This window comes from Pituophis catenifer, unplaced genomic scaffold (genome assembly GCF_029215685.1).
Source record: "Pituophis catenifer annectens isolate HBS135680 unplaced genomic scaffold, rPitCat1.0.hap2 SCAF_4, whole genome shotgun sequence".
Lineage (NCBI taxonomy): Eukaryota > Metazoa > Chordata > Lepidosauria > Squamata > Colubridae > Pituophis > Pituophis catenifer.
In genome coordinates, this window is record NW_027256884.1 from 37429511 (window position 1) to 37454390 (window position 24880).

Here is a 24880-nt window from a genome sequence, read left to right on the forward strand (position 1 = left end):
CTGATGGCACCCCGAGGAGGCCCTCTCTGTGGGAGCGCACGGGTCGGTGGGAGGTCGTCGGTGGCAGTAGGCGGTCTCGAAGATAGCTAGGCCCTATGCCATGGAGCGCTTTAAAGGTGATAACCAACACCTTGAAGCGCACCCGGAAGACCACCGGGAGCCAGTGCAGTTCACGCAGGAGCGGTGTTACATGGGAGCGCCACGCTGCTCCCGTCACTACCCGCGCTGCTGCGTTCTGGAACAGTTGGAGCCTCCGGGTGCTCCTCAAGGGGAATCCCATGTAGAGAGCATTGCAGTAATCAAGGCGAGAGGTTACGAGGGCATGAGTGACTGTGCACAAGGAATCCCGATCAAGAAAGGGCCGCAACTGGCGGATCAGGCGAACCTGATAAAAGGTCCCCCTGGTTACAGCCGTCAGATGTTCCTCCAAGGACAGCTGCGTATCCAGGAGGACTCCCAGATTGCGAGCCCTCTCTGTGGGGGCCAAAGACTCGCCCCCAATAGTCAGTGATGGAGTCAACTGACTATATCGGGATGCCGGGAACCACAGCCACTCAGTCTTGGAAGGGTTGAGCCTGAGCCTGTTCCTCCCCATCCAGATCCGTACAGCCTCCAGGCACTGGGACATCACTTCAAGGGCATCGTTGGGGTGGCCTGGGGTGGAGATGTACAGCTGAGTATCATCAGCGTACTGATGGTATCTCACCCCAAAGCCACGGATGATCTCGCCCAGCGGCTTCCTGTTAATATTTCTGTTTCTATGATTGGGATGTTTATGAGAGTTCGGACTACTGTGCCAAATCCATTGAAGAACTCCTTTTTAGATTGAATTTTTGTGTTTGTGTAGTTTTAACCATCCTTAAGGCCATGCATACCCAAGATCCTTTTTTGTGTGTTCATAAATTTTACACACAGCTGTTGTATTAAGTCTATACCTGTGCCATTTGAAAGTGTGTGGTTTAGTTTCAGATGTTTTGCAAACGGAAAATAAACTGCTTCTTTGTACTGAAAATCTTCCAGCTGTGCTAGTTTTGATTCTTTTTTTTTATAATGGGAAGAATGAGGAAGCATGCATGCCTTATTTCTGATTATTATCAATTTGATTCTGCTGAATTTTATTGTGAGCTGCAAATTTAGCCCATGTTTTTTTCAAATTTGGCAGAAAATAGTTGCACAAATCGCTGCCTATACTTTTGTATACCCTCTTTTCTAGTGCATTTGTTTTCATGCATCATCTGTAGGCTTCAAAAATATTTTTTTTAAATAGGACAAAATGTTTTTGAATGTAGTTTATCTTGGCTATGCTCTTCTAGGTGTAATTTGAGATGAGAATCTTGCAAATCACTGAACCAAATTACAAAAGAGTTCTCAAAATTCTGAGGGACCTGGTTTCTCACCTTTCCTTGCAGCTAACTTCCAAATTTTTAGAAATAAAAGTGGCAAACTTGGATGCTAATACAGTATACAGTTGAAAACCTTGCAGTGGCAATTTTATATTCTATTATTTATCCAGTATATTTTTAATTAGTACATATGCCATAGCCATCTTATTCTGCAAGCTTTCGACTTCCTCCCAAGGCAATGGCTACGAAAACTCCACAATAGTTGTCCAGGGAAGCTGCTGCTACGACTTCCAGAAGTAACATTTTTGGAATCATAGAAGTTCTGACCTGTAATTAAATTTTAAATTCCTTTTCTATTGCAGAATATCTTGGCCTACAGAGAACTTTTTCCCCATTAATATTCATTAATTTGATCAAATATTTATTGACGCATGGGGATACCTTTAAATAATAACAGTGAGATATTGAATGACATGCTTTGGACTTTGTTTTGTTCAGACTATTCTGCAAATGGTTAAACAATGACCAAACAGTCTCTTTGCTTGTATTTCAGATTTCGTGTAAAAGCATCAGAAAGATTGGCAGCCGGATTGATGTGATATCTGTGGAAAATGAAGTAAAGCAACATGACTAAGGCTTATTTCTCATTCTGCAATTATACTGAGCAAGGGCTAAATTGGCTCTAGTTACTCTGTGATTTTCAGCTTTTTCTTGACAAACCAGAAAGGTAACCTTTTAATTTATTATCATAGTTTAGGCATAACTCAGGGATAAGGCACTTTCTACCAAGCATCTGTAATATCCGTGTTGAACTGGTTTTGATTCAGAGTAGGATTCCAATCCAATCTTGCCAATGTCCCCCAAAAAAGGCTCTACCCTTCTATTGCTAGCAGAAATAAGGCCTTGTAGATCGTATGGTTTTGTTTTTTTCCCTTTGAAAACTTCCTTATTACAGCATTTGGTTATGTTTCTGTTTTTTTTTTAAGTACAGAATATGGCACTTAGTTTTAATAAAAGCAATTACAACATGATATTTTAGAGGGCTAAAAGCCTTGGAAAATGAAAGATCTTGCTGTCAAAACTCTGTGGTGGTACTGTTTACCGCAGCAGTTTTTAAAGAAAGACCGAAGATCCCTGGAAGATTATCAAAAGTTTCTAAATGAAAAAATCCATTACATCCAATCAATTTTCCTGAAGGATTTGCAGTAATTATGAGTAGTGAGTCAGCATAGGAGAATATGCCTTTTAGTGATCATTTCAAGTATTCAGGGAATCAAGGTGAAAACCAACATGCTTAGTTAAAGTTACATGTAAGTTGAAGAAATGAAAGATCTCCGTGTCTTTCTACTATTGTGTGGTAGATTAGCAGAGTTTATAGTTGCTGAAGAAATATTTTTTTTTCAGAGCAAAGTTTGAAATCCATTGCTTCCTATTTTAAAATATCTACTCTGTTAGCTTTCTACAGTCTTTCCTGTTAGTTTTGTTCCTCTTGTGGTCAAAATGAAACAGATGTTAAAAATTGATGCTGCCTGAAAGGTTCAGGAAATAAACTGAAGAAAGGAGTAGCACATTTTAAATCAGGCTTGGACCTAGGAACTGATTTATTTATTTTTCTATGTGAAGGGCTTTAGCACCAGGATGAAACAAAATATTGTACGTTGTTGCAATTGTAATTTGTTTTGACTGCCTTCTTCGTTAAGAATTTGATTCATTTCTTTAGTTTTGGTATTATGATTATTTTAATATGGTTTTGTTTTGTTCTGTTTTGATGTATAAAATGGGTTTTCTGTGTACTATTTGTCAGCTAAGCATAGTTATTTGTTTAAAATAGATGGCCAATATACTTTTTTTAAAAATAAAATAAGGTTAAATTCACACCTGCAGCCAGAGTGGGAGACCCCTAGTGGAAGGGAAAAGAAACATTTGTTAAAAGAATTAAAAGAACACACTGTCACTGCAGGATAATATAACAAGTCATACAGCATTATAGAAAGAGGTATTTGGATGTAAGTATGTAATGCGGGCAATATTGATTTGTATTAAGTACTTTTATTAAGTATTTGTTCCAGCAGGGCTTAGCACCTGGCCTATACTTTTTTAAAGCATACTTTTATTTAACTTTAAAAAATACTAGCAGTTAATATTTATTTAAAAACATTAATTATTTATCATTCTTTATGTAATCAAACAGCAATATAACTATACAACTATATTACTATTGTATAAAAGACTATAAAAAAGAAGCCTAATCTATTATATGAAAAAATATAAAGTGGGGGGGAGGGGAAAACCAACATATATTAAACCATCGAGGAGAAAAGAGAAAAGGAAAAATGACACCTGCCCTGAAAAAAATCAAACCAAAACATAAAATTAAAAATAGAAGAGAAAAATCCCACATCTAAATTACATTTTAATTCTAATTCTTTATGTAGAAAAAAAGGTTGTATCAGTCAATTAAAATTATATAGCCTGCTTTAATTTTAACATTAAGACTCGGTTTTTTAAATACTAAGTTAAATCTAGTCTGTACAGTACTATATTGTCCAGTCTTGCCTCCCCATCTGTTCAGATCCAAGCCCAGCTTAGTTAAATTGATTTACCTTGTTTGGATTTGGCTTCTGAGCAGGATTGGTCCTTGGTCCTTGGATAGGAGATGACCTCAGAAGACCAGGACTATGGGCTAGGAAGTCAAAAAGAACATGCTAGAAGCCAGTGGCAAACCACTTTTGCATTACTGCCCATGTGCCTATGAAGTCCAAAGGAGTCAGCGTGACTTAAAAGAGATTCAGCTTTTGCTATTACGATGAAACAGTGTTACCATACAGATGCTTAATAAATTTATGGTTTATCTTATAAATTGTTATCTGTTTTATATTAACTTGAAGAAAGGATTGTGAGTGATTTCACCTCTGATCTTTGGTGTCTACTGTGCAATGTTACCAGAAAAATTAAAAGCATTTGAAATAACTGTCATTGTGGTCCTAGTAGGGTTAGAAATTTCAAAAGATTTGAATCGGCCATCTACAACCTGTGAGTCTTTCGATATCTCAGATTATCTTTAGAAATGTAGACTAAAATTATCCTGAATCCTTGCCACCAAGAGACCTCATTGTGATGCTGATGGGCATGATGGAAATTGTTGCTTGGTTGATTTAACAAGCTGAATCCTTTAAAACAGGACAGTGTTTTTTTTTCCTTGCTGAAGAAGCTTCTGCTCTTCATGCTACTTTCTAAACATTTCTCTTGGGGCCAATTATTAGAGCAAACACTAGTGTGCCAGGGTGGCATCTTAGCTTGCCAGAAAAATAACCAAGAAATCAAAATAATTCCAAAGAAGAGAGTTGTGTTTCTGAAAAAAAGGTTTCTTTTTACTGTAAGGGATTCATATTAACCAATAATATCCATTCCTGCATTAAAAGGCTGTACGAAGGCATAATCTAACCAGGGAGACCAGCATGCTTGGGACACAGAGTCTCTTCACAGGCTGAAAGATTATACAACTGGGGTGGGAAGGTGAGGGGAGAAATATGTTTACACCACATCATCTGAGGGTACTATTTAGTTTTGGGGTGGGACACACCAAATTTTTTCATCTTGCTTTGTTTGTGTATGTGAGAAAGTGTGAGTGAAACTTGCTAATTTTAGCAGCTCATGGATACAAGAGATTGTTTTGTTAGATACCGTAATATATGTGTTACAAAAGCCCTGCTTGCTTCCATTAAAAATGGATGTAGGAGCACCTTATCTGAGTGAAGTTTTAAATAATGGACAAAATGGTCAGGGAAAAAAAATGTTGTTTGACAAGGGCTTTTCAATGTTTTAAGCAAAGCTTCAGTAGCACTCCTATATATGGTATATGGTGGGGATCAGGAAAAAAAAAAGACAAATATTTAAAAAGTTCCCAAAATAGCATAGGCTTGGGAATAAAGAACATATTGCTCATTACAACACTCATTGGCATTGCTCAGAAGATGCCCCAGGGGGAAAAAAGAGGAGGATTAGCCCTAAAACTAGGGGGAAAAGTAAGGAAGGGATTCTAAAGTGCCAGTTAAAAATATTTTGAAATAATGTTCCTTTGTCAAGAGGGTTCTAAAAATAAATTAATACAGAAAAATCCACCAGTAAATATGCAGCACACATACAAAGCACATTATGTGTTACCAATCTTACATTCACACTTAAAAATTCATATGAAAGCAAACTTTAAGTTGCTTCTTATATCTTCCAATTTGGAAGAAATCCATAGGATCATGTGTTAGAGAGAGAGAACATGGTAGCTATATCTGGAAAGAACGATAAACCAAAATTCTTCTTGTCATATTCACAAACTCTGTAAAATCATATGGAAGAGCGTTTACTAATCTCTTTGGATGGAACTGACCCAAGCAATACTGAATCTATCATCTGAAGTTGGACCTCTGCCTTGGTGTGTTGCTTGGAAGTCAAGCATCTTAAACTAAGCAAGCAGACTGTATTAGGCAGAAGACATATATATCTATTCTTAAAGCAAGTAAAATAAAATGGGATCAAAAGGACAGTATATATAACCACATGACTTGTGAAAAATAAATGATAAACCCAGTTTCTTCGGAGTTCTGAAGTTTATTTTTCTTGTATGAACAAAGCCAGACTATTTCTATTAAGCAATTTCAGATCACAGTATCTTTATACTAGGATCTCTCCCCAAAATCTAAAAATATCCCAATAGCTTATTTAAAATGCTGTAGCCAAGACAGCGTGTTTTGAAACCTAGAAGGGATGAATAAGAAAAACATAATCTGCCAGGCAGTACTGATTTTCTTAAGCATTCTATTTATGGCTGAAATTAGCTTGAGTTGAAGAATCAATTTTATATATATGGATTTCCAGAGAGAGCATTAATCTCTGAAACTAGATAGATGATTTTATATAACACACACACACACACACACACACATACACACACACGTTGACAAGGACCAGGAGACAGCAGGGGTGATAGATGTAGTGGTGCCAAGTGAAAGCAACATCACTTGGAATATTAAAGGAGGAATATTAAAAGCTGCAGAAATACCAGGGGCCTGAAGGAGGAACTAGAGAGAAAGTGGTCCCAAGTGGTAGTAGGATCACTTGAAGCTGTGACTCCTAAGCTGGGAGAATGGCTCCAATAGATCCCAGGAACAACATCGAAGCTCTGTCCAGAAAAGTGCAGTACTAAGAACAGCTCAGATACTTTGCAGAACCCTCAAGCTCCCTAGAATAGCAAATGTCACGTCTGTATAGTTTTCATACATCTTGAGGATGGGTGGATAGCATAAATTGGCAGTGATAGTTTTGCTAGTGAAAGAAGACCCTGTGGAACAGAGATGTCACTGTTTTAAATTTGATGGTGTTCATAGTGAATACTACATGTCATCTGTTGTAGATACACTGTTTTGTCTCTTGATTAATTTCGAGAAGATAAATAGGTTTGATCCAGCTAAGTAGAGATAGAAGGGACCATTAGGAAGTCGTATACTGGATGGTCAAAACAAGAAGGCAGTAGCAACTGATTTTCATTATTTCCAAGAAAACTACATGGTTGTGTCCATGACACCAGCAGGAGTCAAGCTAGATTTGAAAAGAGAGTTTATTTTTGCACTATTGACAATGTTGTTTTTGAAAAGGATAGTTTTATATATTGTAAACTAATTTATATTGTTTGTTTATTTAACAATATCTACCTGGTTTCCCTGAAAATAAGACATCCCCTGATAATAAGCCCAATTGGGCTTTTGAGTGCATGGGCTAAAATAAGCCTCCCCCTGAAAATAAGCCCTCCCTGAAAATATTTAAATGCAGAGCTGGAAATCAGGTAAGATGGCAAGAGGAGCCCCATCTTGCTCCATGTGCCCCAAAATAATAAGACCTTCCCGAAAATAAGGCCAAGCGCTTATTTCGGGGTTCAAAAAAATATAAAACAGGGTCTTATTTTCGGGGAAACATGGTATGTACCTTCCAAATTTGAATGATTCTGGGCTGCATAAACAATACCAGAAACCATTGCAATGAAATCAAAATCAATTACATCAATTAAAATGATGCCCACAATTCCTCACTAGAGAACAAAGTCTGTTGAAACAAAAAAGTTTTTAGTACTTCATAAAAAGCCAAGAGAGTTAGATCTGGATGTCCCACAGAGGCAGTATAGTATGTTCCTTAAAGAGGGTGCTATTACAGAGAAGGCCTCCCTTTCAGCCTTCCTGCCCACTTTCACTCCCTAGATAGGATAGACAGGATCATGTTCATCATGGCAGCCCCTAATATATCCTACTTCAACAATATATAAAGCTTTATAGATAATAAATAATAAGGTTCCTGATAGGTTCCAAATGGAGCTTGGGCCATTCCCTCAGACTCTGGCTTATGACTCGATGGAAGACCTGGTGGCCGCCTGGGATAGGGCGGCTGCTGGTGCTTTAGATTGGGCCGTGCCTTTGCGGCCTCTGACCTGGCGCCGAATTGGTCCAGCTCCTTGGTTCTCTGAGGAGCTGAGGGAGATGAAGCGCCGGAAAAGACGCCTAGAGAGTAATTGGAGGGCTAGTCGTTCCGGATCTGATCAAGCACTAGTGAGGTCTTTCATCAAGACCTACTTAGTGGCGATAAAAACGGCAAAGTGTAACTACTTTTCCGCTCTTATCGCGTTGGCAGATAATCGTCCAGCTGCCCTGTTTAGGGTGACCCGCTCCCTTCTCCACCTGGGAGCGCGGGAAGACCCCTTGCAAGGGCGTGCTGAGGATTTTGCGCATTATCTGCATGATAAAATCACTCAAATTCGAGACGGCCTGGACTCCTGACTGGGTGGGTTCAGGCAAGGTGCCCGAGGCGGGTCTTGAGAATGTTATCTGGGAGGAGTTTGATCCTGTGACTCCCGAGGATGTGGACAGGATGCTGGGGAGGTTGAATGCAACCACATGTTTATTGGACCCGTGTCCCTCCTGGCTGGTGCTGGTTACCCGGGAGGTTACACAAGGCTGGCTCCAGAGGATTATAAATGCTTCTTTGAGTGAGGGTTTCTTACCTCCCACCTTGAAAGAGGCGGTGGTGAGGCCCCTCCTCAAGAAGCCCTCTCTGGATCCGGCTGTTTTGGCAAATTACCGTCCTGTCTCCAACCTTCGCCTTGTGGTGAAGGTTGTTGAGAGTGTGGTTGCGCGACAGCTCCCACAGTACCTGGATGAAACTGTCTATCTGGATCCGTTCCAGTCCGGCTTCAGGCCTGGGTACAGCACGGAAACGGCATTGTTCTCCAGCGCGCTGCTTGGAGAATCCAAAGCGTGGGTAATGTTCACGTTGAGCTTGTCAGAGACTGAGTGTATCACTTTAAATCTTCAGCCTCGGTTCCGCCCCTTCTGCTCGACTGATGTCAGTTTAGTTCACTCAGTCGAGTGGAAGAGACTGAAATTTGGCTTGTTCTGACAACCTCATCGTTAATCTTTACACACGCTTTGGATTTATTTTATTATCATATCTGCTCTATTGTCTCATTTCATCACTTCTATTGTGGACTGTTCTGGACTGGTCAAGGTTGGGGTGAGTCCTATCTGGGCCCCCTGCCCTCCTCGGAGGCTGTTGCCTCTCCTGTTATTTACTGCGAATTTCCTTCTATTTAATTATTTCCCACTTGGGGGAAAAGATTACCTCAAAGTGCAGGGCGAGACACTTAGCCTGAAGCGGTTGCCTGGCTAGCGTCTATAGCGGTGGATTTTTTTGCCTTCCTGCCTCGCTTCAGCTGCCTGTCATCCTTGCCGCCTGTCACAACAATAACGGGCTTCTGGTGCGGATTCGCCTCAGCGACCACCAGATTGTGCCCTGGTTTCCTGAAATCGGTGGCCAATCGACCCTAAGAGGCATCGCCCCGATATTCGCTGGCTGTCAATCCGCCTCCTCAGCAACCTCCGGAGTGGAGGCCGTTTGGATTCCCGCCCGCCGCCATCTTTCTTCGGGCCTATCTACTTCCTGGACATTTTGGACCGCTGTGCTTTGCGCCCGATCTGCAGCCCTGTGTGTTTTTTGCCCGGTGGCCGATTGACCCTGTGTGGCATCGCCCCGGCTGCTTCCTACCGCCCCGCCTATTATATTTAGAGCCGTGGCCGCCATTTTCCATCACCGCCATTGTGGACTACAACCGGCCATCTCTCAAACTACAAACGGCCGCCATTTTGGATCGGGAGCTGGCCGCCATTTTGGAATATCTGCCGGCCGCCATTTTGGGCTTCAGTCAGGATCCGCTCCCCTTTTTAGGCCCAAGTGTCTGATTCACTGCATTGGATCAGAAGCAGCGCAAGACATTGTCTGCTACCTGATTTTTTGGGGCTTCCTTCAGGAGTTTTTTTCTGTTATTCCAGACTGCTGTTTTTTATCTATCCTGTGGATCATTTGGCTGGTGACAGGACCTTCGCCCCCTACAAGTACAGTGACTTACCTTAACCACCTGTAGTCAAGCTCCTCCCCTTCTTGTTCCTGTTTAAACAAAACAAAACAAAACAATAATTAATTAACAAGTTTTTTATCTACATTCGATTACTATCCTTTTTCTCTGCCTTACCATCGTTCTACGCTGAACCTTCCATGGCGGATCTTGAGCTGTCCTCCGACTCAGACGTCTCCACTGTTCAACCTGCTGTTGATCTGGTACCTGTAAAAAAAGTGGCTAAGTCACGGTCCAAACGACCTTCACGGGCAGCTTCTGCCCCTCCATCTTCTTCAAACCAATCCTCCGCTTGCGGGCCTTTAGCAAGCAAGGAGGAACAGAGGCGTCATCGAGCCCTAGAACGCCAATTCCAGGTTGCACAGCAAAAGGCCTTGGCCGCTGATCTTGCTTCATCTCCGACAGGTCTCGCTATTGGTTCCGACTCGCAACCCCAAACAGTCAACGAGAACCAACCACATTCGGATACGACTGGCTTATCTTCGGTTCCGAGCGGGGCCACCGTCTCAACCTCACACCCTCCATCTGGATCAACTACTCATCGATTCCTTCCCCGGGCCGCTCCATCGTCTACTTACACTCCGACAGCGGCTGGTCTCAGACAGGGTGAGGACACCCGTCCCAATGCGCCATTGGATGTTCAGTCCATTGTGGCAGCCACCATCTCTAGCCTTATGGCCTCGGGCTCTTGGCCTTCCGCTCCTGCCATGGGTTCTCACCATCATGCCCGGAATCCACCGGCAAATGTGCCAAGTCGTTCCCATGATTATGACTCCTATCAGGAGTCGGTCCACAGTGAGGACTCCACCTGGGAGGACGATGATCTTCAGGATTCTGAGTTTTCGGAGGACGACAGCCTCCTGCTGGATAGAACCCCGGCCACACGACTTTTTCGCCCGGCTTTGTTCAAATCACTATTGCACAAAGCAAAACTTTCCACTAATTTGGCGGATCCTCCCGATCAACAAGTGGCATCTTCGTCGTCTCTCCCTTCTGACGGTCTATTCAGTGTTCAAACGACTTCTCAGGATATGATTCCATGTCCTCAATTATTTTCGGAGGTCATTAAACGACCATGGGGCCTGCCAGCTTCCTTGCCGGCTCCTAATGGCCTGGAACGTAAGTTATACTGTGCAGCTCCTAACCTTGAAGAGATGCTACAGTTGCCATCTGTGGACGCCCCAGTCGCTCACCTAACGGCGTCCTCGATTCTCACTGGCAATGTTGCGGACGGACTGAGGACTGAGGACCGATGGGCTGAGGTCCTACATCGCAAGAATCACCAGGCGGCAGCTTGGGCGGTCAGGGTGGCAACAGCTGCGTCCTTTTTCAATCGGGCCTCCATCATATGGCTCCGACAATTGCAGGACCGCCTTCCTCAGGACGATAAGCGCTTACACCAAGACATTAATAAAATTGTTGCGGCCGCGGAATTTTCCGCTGATGCATCCCTAGACGCCGCCAAGTTTGCTTCTCGGTCCCTTGCCACAACTGTTGCCTCGCGCCGACTCCTGTGGCTACGACAATGGAAGGCGGATAACAAGTCCAAATGGCAGCTTGCTTCCGTCCCCTTCAAAGGGTCCAACTTATTCGGTGACGCGCTTGATCCCATCCTCGTTGAGGATAAAGACAAGCGAAAGGTGATACCGACCTCTTTCTGGCGGGGAGATCGTCGCTATTCGCCATACCCTCAACAGCTGCCCTTTCGGAGGGAGTCCGGGACCAGTGGGTCCTACCAGTTCCGATCATCCTCTCAGGGATTCTACAGACAGTCCGACAGGTCTAGCTTCCGGGACCGTGGCCGCAGACAGCCTTCCTTCAGAAAACCATCCAGGGGTTCGGCCAGCCGCCCCTTCCAGAAGGGCAAGTGACGCCCACCATTCGGCTCCCATTGGCGGCCGCCTTCACCTCTTCGCGGAACAATGGGAGCGTACCACCACAGATGCGTGGGTCCGCCAAACCATCGGCCTGGGCCTCACCCTGGAATTCACTTCTCTCCCCCCTCCACGATTTATCAGGTGTCCCATTCCATCCAACCCGACGAAACAGGACTTGTTCGAGACGGAGATTCAACATCTCCTGCACATTCGGGCCATATTAGCCGGTTCCCTATTGTCATCACGGGACCGGCTTCTACTCCGTCTTTTTCCTGGTGGCCAAAAACTCCGGGGGGTGGAGAGGAATCCTAGATCTGAAGGCGCTCAACCAGTTCATCACGTATCGTCAATTCAAAATGCAGACGCTACGATCTATTGTGGACTGTATTCGACCCGGGGACCTGATGACTTCCATCGATTTGAAGGAAGCATATCTACACATTCCAATCCATGCGGCGCATCGTCGTTTCCTACGCTTCTTCTTCAACGGCCGGCATTTCCAATACCGGGCAATGCCTTTCGGCCTGTCGTCGGCTCCACGAGTCTTCACCAAGGTGTTGGCTGCTGTGGCAGCCTCCCTTCGACTGGTACCCATCAGGCTGTACTGTTACCTCGACGACATCCTCATCCTTTCGTCGACGCCCGACCTCGCCATGAGGGATCTCGAGCTAGTGATTTCCACTCTTCGGTCGCATGGCTTCACCCTGAACGAGGAAAAGAGCCATCTCCATCCCACTACTCGGATCATACATCTAGGGGTGATCATGGACTCTCAGCAGGGCATGGTTTTTCTGTCGGAGGATCGTCGCCTCAGCATTCATTCCCTGGTCCTCCAGGTTCTGTCGCTGACTCGGGTGCCGCTGCTGCTCCTATCGACCCTTTTGGGGAAAATGATATCCTGCATCTTCATTATTCCTTGGGCCAGGTTCCACTCCAGGCCTCTACAATGGTACCTGCTACCTTTTCAGAAGACTCAGCGCAGCAACTCCAGGTCTCGGGTCCGCCTACCTCGGTCAGTTCGTGATTCCCTACTCTGGTGGATCTCGCCATCCGTGCTCTCTGGGTGTTTGTTCCAAAGCCCCGGTGACCACAGACGCGAGCCTGATGGGCTGGGGTGCCCACCTTCAGAACCAGGTAACGCAAGGTCGCTGGTCTCCAGCGGAAGCAACCAACGACATCAACTGGCTGGAGCTTCGCGCAATCAGACTCGCCTTGTCGCACTTCCAGCCTCTATTAGAAAATCAACACGTCCGCATCCTAACGGACAATGTGACGGCGAAAGCACACATAAATCACGAGGGAGGAACTCGATCGGCTCCCCTCATGGCGGAAGCGACCATGCTGTTGACCTGGGCAGAACGACATACTCAGTCGTTGACAGCAGACCACATCTCCGGGACCGACAACCGCCAGGCAGATTGGCTCAGCCGTCAACAGATCGACCAAGCCGAGTGGCATCTCCATCCGGCTCTATTCCAGGAGCTATCCGTCAGGTTCGGCCGTCCCATTCTCGACCTCTTTGCTCATCCGACCAATACACAACTACCGAGATTCTTCTCCCGGTTCCATTGCCCCACGACGGAGGGCACCAACGCCCTTCTGTGCCCCTGGCCACAGGGACTTCTCTATGCATTCCCCCCTCCCACTTCTGCCAAGGGTGATCCGGAAGATTCTGATGGAACGAGCGGAGGTCCTTCTGGTCGCCCCCCCCACTGGCCGCACAGATCCTGGTTCGCCGATCTGGTGGAGTTATCGGTGGCCGCTCCGTGGCGGATCCCGGACCACAAAATCTCTCTCAGCCAGGGAGTCATACTGCATCCAGATTCTCAATGGTTGCAGTTGACCGTCTGGCACTTGAGAGGATCCTCATGACCAAGGATAACTTGTCCGGAGAAGTTGTTTCCATCATCCAGGCCTCCAGGTGGCCCTCCACCACCAGGATTTACAATGCCACTTGGCGCTCATTCGTCTCCTGGTGCGCCGCCAGACAATCTGATCCCACTTCTGCTTCAGTCTCCGACTTGTTGGAGTTTTTGCATGCTGGTTTCAACAAGGGCCTTGCGGCGAACACGCTCCGCAAGCATGTGGCGGCCTTGAGCACTGTTCTTTCTACCGATTCGGAGGTTCCTCTGTCTCACAATCGACAGATTAGATCCTTTCTGAGGGGCGCATCTAATCTACGTCCTCCGTGTGTCCATCGATACCCTTCCTGGGATCTCCCGCTAGTCCTCCGGGCCCTCACGGTCCCTCCTTTCGAGCCCTTGGGATCTATTGGCCTGTGCTTCCTGACCCTCAAGGTTGTGTTCCTGATTGCGGTGACTTCAGCTCGACGGATCTCCGAATTGGCCGCCCTGTCGGTTCGAGAAGATTTATGCATATTCCATTCTAATCGAGTTGTCCTTAGGATGGATCCCTCCTTTCTACCGAAAGTCAACTCAGTCTTCCACCGCACACAGGAACTGGTCCTTCCCGACTTTTGTCTGGACCCCAGACACCCGTTAGAGGACCAGTGGCATACGCTTGATGTTCGGAGGGCTCTCTGTCGGTACATCAAGAGGACCTCGACATTCCGTCGTTCTGAAGCCCTTTTTGTCTCATTTCTCCCGGCCTCTCTAGGCCAAAAAGTTTCGTCTACCACGATTGGACGATGGCTAAAAGCCTGTATCTGCAAAGCTTATTCCGCGTCAGGCAAGCCTCCTCCAGGCAAAGTCCTTCCTCATTCCACCAGGAGTGCCTCTACATCAGCTGCGTGGGCGACACAAGCCTCGGTTTCGGAAGTTTGCAGAGCAGCCACCTGGACCACCTTATCCCCCTTCATCAGGCACTATAAGATTGATTCTTTTGTGGCTGCTGATGCTTCCTTTGGCCGCCGTGTTCTATAGTCTGTAGCTGCTCCAGTGCCTGCCCCGGACCTGTCTGTTGTCCCCCCCCCAATGGACTTGCTTGGGTATATCCCACGCTTTGGATTCTCCAAGCAGCGCGCTGGAGAACGAACATTGCTTACCTGAACGTTCCTTCTCGGCGCGCTGATGGAGAATCCAATCCTCCCTAACTTAAGGATTCAGGTCGGGCGTCTTGACTATGGACTACCGTCGTCTTCTTAACTGTTCTTCGTGAACTAAACTGACATCAGTCGAGCAGAAGGGGCGGAACCGAGGCTGAAGATTTAAAGTGATACACTCAGTCTCTGACAAGCTCAACGTGAACATTACCCACGCTTTGGATTCTCCATCAGCGCGCCGAGAAGGAACGTTCAGGTAAGCAATGTTCGGTCGCTTTGGTTGATGATCTCTGGAGGGCTCAGGACAGGGGATGTTCCTCTGTTCTGGTCCTATTAGATCTCTCAGCGGCTTTTGATACCATCGACCATGGTATCATGCTGCGCCGGCTGGAGGGGTTGGGAGTGGGAGGCACCGTGCTACGGTGGTTCTCCTGTCTCTCCGATCGGTCGCAGTCCGTGTTGGCTGGGGGGGCAGAGGTCGACCTCGAGGCACCTTGTTTGTGGAGTGCTGCAAGGGTCAGTCCTCTCGCCTCTCCTGTTCAACATTTATGTGAAGCCGCTGGGTGAGATCATCCATGGATTTGGGGTGCGGTGCCATCTGTACACTGATGACACTCAGCTGTACATCTCCACCTCAGACCACCCCAATGATGCCCTTGAAGTGATGTCCTGGTGCCTGGAGTCCGTGCGGGTCTGGATGGGGAGGAACAGGCTCCGACTCAACCCCTCCAAGACCAAGTAGCTGTGGCTGCCGGCGTCCCGATATAGCCAGCTGGTGCCATCGCTGGCTATTGGGGGTGAGTCATTGGCCCCCACGGAGAGGGTTCGTAACTTGGGGGTCCTCCTGGATGCACGGCTGTCTTTAGAAGAGCATATGACGGCCGTGGGCAGGGGGGCTTTTTATCAGGCTCCAGCTGGTCCAGAAAGCAGCCGCGCGGGTAATTATGGGGGCGACATGGTGCTCCCATGTAACACCTCTCCTGCGCGAGCTGCACTGGCTCCCGGTGGTCTTCCGGGCGCGCTTCAAGGTATTGGTTCTCATCTTTAAAGCGCTCCATGGCTTAGGGCCCGGGTATTTACGAGACCACCTTCTGCCACTGATAACCTCCCACCGGCCAATGCGCTCTCACAGAGAGGGTTTCCTCAGGGTGCTGTCGGTCAAGCAATGTTGACTAACGACCCCCAGGGGGAGAGCCTTCTCTGTGAGGGCACCCGCCCCCTGGAACGAGCTACCCCCAGGAATACGACTGATCCCGGACCTCCGTACTTTCCGCCGAGCTTTGAAGACTTTCTTATTTCAGCAAGCCAGGCTGACTTAAAATTTTAATGGGTTATTTTATGGGTAAAGGGTTTTAAAATTTGGGGAAGCCAAACTGATCTAATTCTGTTTTAATTTATTTTAATTTTTATATTGTATGTATTTTAATCTTGGCTGTTCACCGCTCTGAGTCCTTTGGGAGAAGGGCGGTATACAAATTTAATAAATCTAATCTAATCTAATATCCAGACTTTGAAATGGGTCGGGAAGCCTGCAGTTAATCTGTTTTCCATAACAGATTTGGGTTTCCTAAACATAGGTTGTCACAGAATTATAATAATGTCGTGCCAAGTGAAGAGGGCGGGAAGGCTGAAACGGATGTCTACATAAAGAACTTAATTTACATTAGCACATTCTCTCATTCTTCTCATTTATATTGAAGATTCGTAATATCAATAAAATTGGATCTGGAAATTTTAAAAAAGTTTTTCAGAATTTTCTTTTTCTATATTTTTGGCTTTAATCTGACAACAATTTAAAAAGTGTATAATTGAAATTATGCAGATTGCTTTTATAAAATTAATATTTTATTATCTTAAACTAATTCAGAACAGTTAGGATATGATTTTCATAAACTAGTTCATAACTTGCATAATGTAGTTAGTTAGTTGCTTTCTTTCTGTCTTAACATACATTTAGAGTAAAGTTGGTACATTTAAAACACAAGCCTGCTGATGACATCCATCTGAAATTGAAACACCTGTAATAGTTAACATGCCAGTAAAAGAGGCTAAAGATTTTTTAAAAGGTCAAAGAAAAATGTGGATTTTAAAATCAATATCCACTTTGCATGCTTTATCGAATAACTAAATATGCTTTTTTTTCAGATGGGAAAATAAATTGGCCTTTAATAAATGCAATACCATGCTCACATCGAAGAGGATAATAGCCCTCCTGTAAGTATGACATACATAAATATGGCGTGCAAAGACACATATACTATATGGAACAGCATGCTCTGAAATTCTGGAAACATTTTGAGCTGAAGTCTTACTGCAGGTGTTATTTTTCCAACTGTCACAGATCATAGGTTAAAAGCAAAATCATGGAGACATTACGTACAATTTTGAATCAGTTTAGTTCTGGCATCAAAATAAAATGCAATTTACGATTGGGAAAGCAAGATAATCTTGTGTGTTTCCCTTTTCTTCTCCTGTGATCACTTTCATTAGATTGGTCTCAGTTTGTCATGGCACCTAAATTCAAACAGATTGTGGTTAGTCTTACCTTTGGTTGCAAAAAGTGATCAATTTTAAGTTATTTAGGATTCCTGTCACAGAGCTCAGTTGGCTCAATATAATGATTAAGGATACTTAGATTTGTGATACAGCAACTTTGAGATTCATGTTTTATTTCTCATGTTTGCTTTCTTTATTGACTTAAACAATGTCTACTAAAGCTAATGGCATACTGTTAACATCACCAACAAAGTGTTAATATTATCATTAATTATTTAATTCATTGACTGGTAAAATGAGCATTAAAATGATTGTCGTGTGAAATCAAATTTCAATTGGGCTTTTCTTTTTCTTTTTAATTTTAGCATGCTAATATCATAAGGGCTGCAAAAAGACCAAATCTCTGTTCTCTGTGGATGCTTCAAGCAGTATAAAGAAGTGGCTTCCTCATGACAACATGTCAGTGAAAGATCTCAGCCCCCGACATAGTTCAAAGTCCCGTGTAGTACAGCGGGCCTCTACTGTTGATGTTGCCTCTGATATGTCAGGTTTATCCTTGACAGGTGATTATCTGTTCCCTACTTGTGCTTTCCTAGTATTAATTTTTAACGTTCTGTCTTAGGCCCAGTACCCTTCAATAATTCATCAATGATTTAGATGAGGGGATAGAAAGGGAACTCATCAAATATGTGGATGTTACCAAGCTAGCATGAATAGCCAACACTCCAAAAGATAGTCTTAAGATACATTAGGATCTTGACAGACTTGGACATTGGGCCCTACCATCAAAATGAAATTCGATGGTGAAAAAAAGTAAGGTTCTACATTTAGGCAATAAACAATAAACAGGTATAGTAAATAAACTATAAACATGTATAGTATAGGTGGTACCTGGCTCAATAGTAGTAATTGTGAGAGAGATCTTGGAGTCCTAGTGGACAATCACTTAACTATGAGCCAGCAGTATACTGCAGCTGCCAAAAAAGCCAACACAGTCCTAGGATGTATTAACGGAGGAAGAGAATCAAGATCACGTGAAATGTTAGCACTATTCTATAATGCCTTGGTAAGACCACACTTGGAATACTGCATCCAGTTTTGGTCGCCAGAATGTAAAAAAGATGTTGAGAATCTAGAGTACAGAGAAGAGCAACAAAGATGATTAGGGGACTGGAGGCTAAAACATAAAAAACAGTTGCTGGAATTAGCTATGTTTAGTTTAATGAAAATAAGAACTAGGGGTGACATGATAGCAGTGTTCCAATATCTAGGTGGTTGCCATTAATAATCAACCTATTCTCCAAAGCACTTGAAGGCAGGACAAGAAGCAATGAATGGAAACTAAACAAGGAGAAAAGCAACCTAGAACTAAGAAGAAATTTCCTGACAGTTAAAACAATTAATCAGTGGAATGACTTACCTCCAGAAGCTGTGAAAGCTCCAACACTAGAAGTTTTTAAAAACAGAAGTGGACAACCATTTGTCTGAAATGGTGTAGGATACCCTGCCTAAACTGGGGGGTTGGACTAGAAGACCTCCAAGGTCCCTTTCAACTCTGTTATTCTATGTTCTATGTTATTTCTCCATTTTGTTATTGCAGAGCAAATAAAAAATTAACCCGCCCCCAAAAAAGGAGTTAAATGAATACTTTCTTTTTATTTTGCTTTAATATTTTAAAATGCAATTCTATTACACAGATTTTTTTTCCCCATTGGATGGTGATAATAAAAAATTGAAAGGTCATGAAAAAGTAGTTTGTGTCTCCTTCCTACCATTGCGTGATTTATTTTTTGTCAATTTTTATGAAAATGGCACATATTTCTAGATTCATAACCTGCAAAATTTCAGAATATTAAGAGCAGAGATTAGAATTACGATGAATGTATGGTTTTTGTCTTCTGCTCCCCTAATATATGGCAAATACAATGTAATAGGGATGTTTGATGGATATTTAAAAGGATACTGTATAGTGACAAAATAAATAAAACCAGAGGTATTCTGAAAGTGACTCCAGAAGCTAATTCCATTATTTATGAATCATAATCAATTTATTTTATTTCTTTTAATTCTATTGGGTCTTTTGAGTCTTTCTGAAAAAGCATGAGGGCTAATAAGAATTTGGGTTTCCCAAAAGCAGCCCACAATTTTGCTAACGTTTGTGCTTTACAGGAAACATCCAAGATCCAGATGAGCCAATCTTAGAATTTAGTTTAGGTAAGTAATTTCGTAATATGTTTTTCCTCATTCATTTTAAAACATTACCTTTATACTTGCTGCTTATATAGAAGTTAGTTTATGTACAGGTTTAATGGCTGGTTATAGCAAAACACGTGTTACAAGATCCTGTGACGCTTAGAGCTACCTTCCTCAGCATTTTGGACTAATTTTGGTAATGTATTATAAATATATCACCTTTCTAGGAAAACAACCTGTTAAATTAAAACATAAAATAACCTAGCAAAAGCAGTGTAAAATATATGTCCAAAATGTATCAAAACTAACACAAACTGGGCAGGTTGTTATTCTAATCATCTCTTTCTGCATATTACCTCTTTTGATCAATCTTCCATTCTACACTTTTGTGTGAAATACGGCATCTGAATATACAGCCAGCATCAATTCTTATTTTCTAATCCTTGAAAATTACCGAACTTTAAGTTATAATTAAACTTTTTTCACATTATTTTTTTCCATACTCAGTATCTTCTATTTTTCTCTCTTTTCTTTATTTCAGACAGTAGCCTAGTGCTGTGTGGTATAACATGTACAGTGTATGAGAATGACAGCAATTATGATCAGTTCAGTCATTGTTTTGTATTTAACAAGTGAAAAATTTTCATTTCTTGTATTCTATTTGTGAAATTCAGTTCCTTCAGTGTGTAAAACAGTGCTGTTGATTTTCCACAGCTTGCAGTGAACTATTAACTCCATCACTAGATAGGAAGCCAAATTGTTTTGTAGCAGTGAGTGTAACTACACCACCTCAGGCATTCTGGACAAAGCATGCTCAAACAGAAATTATTGAGGTAGGTTGTATTGTGTTTGCTGCATCAGTAACCTGATTAAATTCAACTGGTACCAATTTGTTTCTACTAATTTTTGATTATTATTATTATTTTGTTTCCATTACAGGGCACAAATAATCCCATCTTTCTAAGCAGCATTGCCTTTTTTCAAGACTCTCTTATTAATCAGATGACACAAATTAAACTTTCTATATATGATGTAAAAGATAGATCTCAGGGAACTGTAAGTTAAAAATGTCTTATTGCTGCACATCTGAACCAAAGCTTGCATGCTTTTGATCCTGGAGGCCCTGTCTAGATTCTTTAAAAGCTGGCATTATTATAGTTGTTACTATAAATATAATAGGCTGAGCCTGTTTTTGAAGATTATATTAAATATTAAATATATTACATTCCTTTGCTCAAAAATACATACAAAATTAATCAAAAATCATAAGGGCCTGGTGGCTCAGCAGACTGATAGCATTGTGATTAACACCAGCTGTCTGCAATTACTGTAAGTTCGAATCTCACCAGGCTCAAGGTTGACTCAGCCTTCCATCCTTTCTAAGGTAGGTAAATTGAGGATCCAGTTTGTGGGGGCAATAAGCTGACTTTGTATAAATATACAAAAGTATGAAGGCTATTGCTTAACGCATTGTAAGCCGCCCTGAGTCTCCAGAGAAGGGTGGCATTTAAATCATTTTTTTTTTTAAATCATATATTTGAATTAAGTGAAAATCACCCCGGCTGCATTGTTGAGGATGCTCATTCTTATTTCTAATGCTGGGATGGCATTTTCCTTGGGGTTTGCGGTGCGAAAAGAAATCTGCAACCTTTCCTTTTTTATTATTATTATTATTAATTGGATTTATATACCGCCCTACTCCCGAAGGACTCAGGGCAGTGAACAGCCACAGAATAAAACACATAAATACAAAAATTTAAAATAGAATAAAAACGAATTAAATAATTTGGCTGAGACACCTTGCTAATGAATCTTAAATGTCCCTGCTTATTATCATTATTGAGTAAAAAAAGGATGGTAGTATGCTGTATAATTAAATACAGTATATAGTTGATGGACTATTTTAAGACGGAACCAAAGATTTCCTTGCTATGGCAGGGAGGAAACGAATCTTTGGATCTGAATTCTAAAAAATAATTATAATGGACATCTAGTGGTTCTTTCCTCTTCTCGTTTTCATAAATTATCCCCATAAATAAAAGAACAAAAAAAGTTCTCTCTCTCTCATGTATATATACATCAGGGATGTTAAACTGGCAGCCCGTGGGCCAGATGCGTCATGTGCAGGCCACAACCCCCCAGGGAAAAAACATTGCAATTGTCATGTGACAGCAATGTGACGCCACAAGTTTGACACCCGTAATATACATAAACAATGTTTACAATGTTTACATTGTTTATAGATGTATAATTTTAATACAGAGGCAGTCAAAAACAAGCTATTTTAAATGTGAGTTGATATCATTTGTATTGGTTAGCAACACATAAACAAGAGGTAACTGGATTATGGAGTCATGCATTTATTATAAAAATGGAAAATGAAAGCCTGTTAGGTATTATTTGGTATAGATACCTATTGCATACAACATTACATACCTACTAGCTATAATAAATGCTTGGGCCCTCAACTCATCATTTAGATTCTGAATTACGATTACTGGGTTCTATGATTTGGCATGATTTCTGAATTGAGGGAGAACTGAGAGAGAGAGGGATTCCTCCATCAAATTATTGACTTAGTTTTACATGAAATATTAAAGCCAAAGAAATGGCCTTTCAAAACTGGAATTAAAAATGGTAATAATTTATTACTGAAATATTTTTGTTTTTTTTCTTCAGATGTATTTATTGGGTTCTGTGATATTCACTGTACAGGATCTACTTAAGGAGAAAAGTCATAGGCTGCACTTAACACTAAGGTTAGTATTGAGTCTTGTTTCATATGAAAATAATCTGTATGCTAATTGAAGAAAGTGAGGCTTTTTAATTACATGCTAGTTCGGTTTAATTCATTTTTAAAACTCAGATCAAAACAAAAGGGTTCCTCTTTAAGACAATTGCCTCTCTGTAGCAGCACTAACCGTCTGGAACAACCTTTCACTAGAGTTTGGGTTAGCTTTGGAAACAGATGAAAAGGAAGCTTTTCTAAATATTGTGAATATTCTCTTCTGAAAAATTGATTGACCTATTTTCTGCATCATTGAATTTACCAAATCCCAATCTTCCTATAATTCCAGGTTTCTCTATTTTTTCCATCTTTTGGACTTAATCATCCATTATTAATCTTATGTTTTCCCCCATAGACTACGTTTAACCTCTTCAATTTGCTATACAATATTTGTTTTCCACCATTATGTCTGTAATATATAAATATTCATTATATATATACTCATTCTAAAGCAGGGGTGGGAAACAATGGCCCCTTTCTGGCTCAGGAATTCTGGGTGTTGAAGTACACAAGTCATAAAAGGGCCATCATACCTGACCATTGTTCTAAAGGCTACAATCCTGTAATTTATTATATCTGACACATTGCCTTTCATTTATGAGTGTGAAGATACTTTGTTCCTTTAAAATTATCTTAAATCCTAAATATTTTCTGTTTTAAAGAGGCCCATTTTGTTCTATTTATTCCTAAAACTCTCACTTAGAATGTTTTATTTCCATATTAAAAATATCAAGCTTTTCTTGGTTCATACTTCTCATATTTTATATTCCAAATGTATATGTCCTTTCAGTAATCCCCCACCACCCCGGCTCTCTTATCTTATGCTCATCAACTTCTGCCTGACCTCATCTTCTGTTCATCCCAACATTGGCCATTTCCATACACTTTTTAACAAAAATATAAAAGAGATTTGTCATAATTTTACAATCCCTTCTCTAGGTGGGTTGACCAGTTTCATGCCTTCAGAGCTCCATCTGCCGTGATCTGTATTTTGGTTTACTCTTTGCTTCATCATTCTCCTTTGACCTTGCCAGCAAGGGTAGCCCTAATAGGAACTGCTGTTCCTATTATTCTCAGGATTATGGAAGTTATTAAATTCTGCTGCCAAATCTAGAAGGGTGTCCCTGGATCAGGCCTGAATATTTCATGGGACAATGTAGGCCCAAATGAAACACACACACCAATGAAATGTGGAACAATTTTTATCCATCTGTTATTTCTACCAGAATAAGCTGGAAGTTCAGTGCCTATCAGGTGTTCTCTGAGCAAAGAGTCCTTCAGCCCCCAATCAAAATAATAATTCTCCTGTATGCATGCAGTTAATTCAATGTTTTGTCATTCACTATGATAGATATGGACATTATGGTTTTAATGGCCCCATTCAAAAGTATGATTCTGTGAAAACATACATAATTCACAGGAACCATTATTATGTACATGTATGACTCTTAAACAAGGCAAAGGTCTCCAAAAACTTGTACTGGACAGTGTATCCTATTTTAGATAATATAGCTTCATCATTTGTTGGTTTCTCACCTTAGATCTATTTGTTTCATTAACTGGGAGTGCAGCTGTAGGCCTTAGTCTGCCACTTTCTGTCCCATATAAACCAGCAGCTGGATAAAATCTAATGAGATCAGCTTGCTATAGTTCTCTTCTCTAGGTGTCTCTAGTTGATGGTTTATATTCAGTTATTTCTTCAGTTTCTTCCCTTTCAGTTTTCCTTCAGAATCACCAAAGAAATATTCTTTGGGGATTTTGTCTTGCAGCTTTTCAAAGCCAAGTGTTCCACTCCAAGCAAAGAAGAACAGGTTGCTGAAATCCACAAGCCACAATACTAATTTATGTAACAATGTCATTCAGTGAAAGTCTGTAACTAAGAGAATGAACATTGCAGGTAGAATCAGAATTCATCTCAAATGCTCCTCTAAAAACAAAAGTCATGTCATCTAGAAGAGCAAACATAATGTAGCTATATGATTATTAGAGATATTGCTATTACTTTTATTATGATTACTGCATATATTCCTTGGGTGTTGTTATCACAGACTTTAAATGTAGAGCAAAGCCTTAATCACTTTCAAATCACTGCTCAGAATTTCACTCAATCTTTCTTGATAAGCTTTATGATGAGCAATTTTTCAGAAATATTGTTTATTTCCAAAAGATATTGTGTGGCTTAGACTGAAGAATAAAAGAGTGCACACTCAACATTTTAAAATATGCTTTACCACTGACAAAATTATGAGTCTGAAATTTGGGATTAGACTTGTTTTAACTGAGGATAAAATCCCATTCAAGAAATGGCATTTTTATAAACAACAGAATTTGGAGGCCAGAGTGAGTCCAATTTTGCCATTTTGCACAATTGTATCTCTCTTAATGAAAGGGGCACCATTGTGTCTCATGGACCCTGATTGATTTATCCCAAGTAATTTGTACATTGTAGATCTGCGGAAAATGACCGTGTCGGGAACATTACAGCCATAGGATGGCAGATGGAAGAAAACACAGACGATAGACCTCCTGTGACCAGATCTCCTGATACTATTAATGGAAGGGTGAGTTGGTTGTCTTTCTGCCATATATATAACTCTTCTTATTCTTCCCACCCCATTCCTCAGAGTCACTTTTTTTTTTCCTAAAGCAGTTCAGCCTTTGTTGGATAAAAATATTTTGTTATGTATCTAAAAGGAAGAGACCTATGTAAGCTACCATCTCAACTCCAAAAGT

General features: G+C 41.9%; 1 protein-coding gene across 1 annotated transcript in view; it reads left to right on the forward strand.

Annotated features, from left to right (window-relative positions):
- Positions 1 to 24880, forward strand: part of INPP4A (inositol polyphosphate-4-phosphatase type I A) — a 117963-nt gene that overhangs the window by 44150 nt on the left and 48933 nt on the right. Inside the window, exons 2-9 of the mRNA XM_070942636.1 lie at positions 1897 to 2070; positions 16816 to 16884; positions 17532 to 17729; positions 19336 to 19380; positions 20074 to 20192; positions 20299 to 20415; positions 22039 to 22118; positions 24597 to 24708. Of these exons, the coding sequence (XP_070798737.1) occupies positions 17624 to 17729; positions 19336 to 19380; positions 20074 to 20192; positions 20299 to 20415; positions 22039 to 22118; positions 24597 to 24708 (579 nt within the window). The 5' untranslated portion in view covers positions 1897 to 2070; positions 16816 to 16884; positions 17532 to 17623. The remainder of the gene's footprint in view (positions 1 to 1896; positions 2071 to 16815; positions 16885 to 17531; positions 17730 to 19335; positions 19381 to 20073; positions 20193 to 20298; positions 20416 to 22038; positions 22119 to 24596; positions 24709 to 24880) is intronic.